General features: G+C 34.5%; 1 protein-coding gene across 1 annotated transcript; it reads right to left on the bottom strand.

Annotated features, from left to right (window-relative positions):
• Positions 1-671: 671 nt before the first annotated feature.
• LOC110713731 lies at positions 672-1,250 on the bottom strand. Its single transcript, XM_021892179.1, has one exon. The coding sequence runs from the start codon at positions 1,248-1,250 to the stop codon at positions 672-674; it is 579 nt and encodes a 192-aa protein (XP_021747871.1).
• Positions 1,251-1,956: the final 706 nt, after the last annotated feature.

The raw sequence follows: 1,956 nt of genomic DNA, 5'->3' as shown, positions 1-1,956 counted from the left end.
GTACCGTGACACGGGAAACCCTACCGTTACACGGGAAACATTCCCGTGACACGGTATACAGCTGTGTGACGCGGGAAATATTTAGTAAACGGGAGAGAAAACGCGTTAAAGGTTTACGCGGAAAGGACACGGAAACCCCCGTGTCACAGCAGGTTCCCCGTGTCACGGGAAATCCCACCGTCAGACAGGACAATTTCCCATGACACGGTAAAATAATGCCGTGACGCGGGAGTTTTTAGCCCGTTTTTCCGTCTAAATTCATTTTAAACCCTAATTTCGTTCAGCATTTTAAGTGCCGATTAATAATTTCAGGCCATTTCTGATTTATTATTATTTGGGCTAAAAAAAGAAAATAAGTAAATAAAATAAATAAAAGGTTTGGGCCAAAATAAATAATAAAAAAATAAAATAAAAAGGGTTTGGCCTGAAATTAAAAAAGAAAACTATGCTTTGACTAAACATCAAGATTGATCCATGGATTATTCAAAAATTGAATTTAATTAAATACGATTTTTTAAGCACTCTTGTGATTAAATACTGAACCTGGCCAATAGTGGCGGTGAAAGGTCATTCATCGTCGGGTTTGGTTTTGGGGAGACATTTTTAGGTGTCTACAGACATAAAGAAAATACATTAAAACATAATATATGTTACATTAGTAGATGGGAAACTTAAGCATTGTTGTTTTCTCCAAGAATGAAATCATTTCTAATTTCAGCATTATCTATGAAATAATCAGATACGTCAAGGCTGGGACAAGGAGCATTTTCTTTGTTAACATAATTTGCTTCTACATTATTCTCTTTGCCTTTTACAGAAACCTGGTAAAGGTCTACCAAATATTTGGCCGTACGACAAGTACATCCCCAATCTCCTGTCATGCCACATCTGTAACATGTGTCTTTTTCTTTCGAAGGAGTTTGTTTGTGGCTTCCAAATGACTGCCCCTTCTGTTTTTCAAAATTTTTAAAATTACTGTTTCTTAGAAAATTGTTTCTACCACGACCACAATAATTTCCACGGCCTCTTCCACGACCATTGTAGTTTCCACGTCCACCTCTTCGTGTAGCATTTGCCTCAGGTTGATAAGAATTTGTTGCATTTGCCTCATGATGAGTGGCTAAAGACCAAGTTGGTCTAAGGTTATGATTTTTCAACAAAAGTTCACTAATTTGTTCCTCAACAAGCAATACAATCATGAATTCATTAAACCATTTAAAACCTCTTTCACGATATCGTTCTTGCAACATATCTTGCTTGCATGAAAGGTAATGAGTGTTTTTTCAATCATCTGTTCATCCTAGACTGGATGATCACAGTATCTCAATATAGATACTATCCCATGTATAGTTGTATTATAATCAATTACAAATTTGAAATCCTGGAACCGTAAATTCGTCTAGTCAAATAATGTCTTAGGAAGGAGCACCCTTTTGTGGTGTCCAAATCTTTCATTAAGGCAATCCCATAATTTTTTGGGATCTTTAACCATCATGTACTTAGCTTTAAGGTCTTCATGTAAATGATGCCTTAACAACACTAAGGCTTTTGCCTTATCTTGTTCAGTGATAGGTTTTACAATCGTCATTGCAGAAGTGGTAGCATCAGTTGTTTGACCAGAGGGACTTTTATTTTCTTTAACAGTATGTTCCAAGCCTTGAGCTTTCAAATTCATCATGTCATCCACTTTCCATTCTAGAAATTTCTTTCCAGATAAATCTAAAATGTTGAACTGACTTTTCATAAGGTCTCCCATTTTGGCTACAACAAATTAAATGATAATTAGTTTATAATAATAAATTATATGTACAACACATTTGTTTAGTCCCTCCATAATTATAGTTAGGTTAATAAAATAAGTAATAATTAAATTTAACAATAATAAACCATAAGTAATATAGTATTTTTCTCCCCCTTGATTTATTATTGTGAGTATATAAGTAAAAATTAATCATA

Source organism: Chenopodium quinoa, unplaced genomic scaffold (assembly GCF_001683475.1).
Source record: "Chenopodium quinoa cultivar QQ74 unplaced genomic scaffold, ASM168347v1, whole genome shotgun sequence".
Lineage (NCBI taxonomy): Eukaryota > Viridiplantae > Streptophyta > Magnoliopsida > Caryophyllales > Amaranthaceae > Chenopodium > Chenopodium quinoa.
Note: the sequence above shows the minus strand (reverse complement) of the source record. Positions and strands in the feature narration are given on the sequence as shown.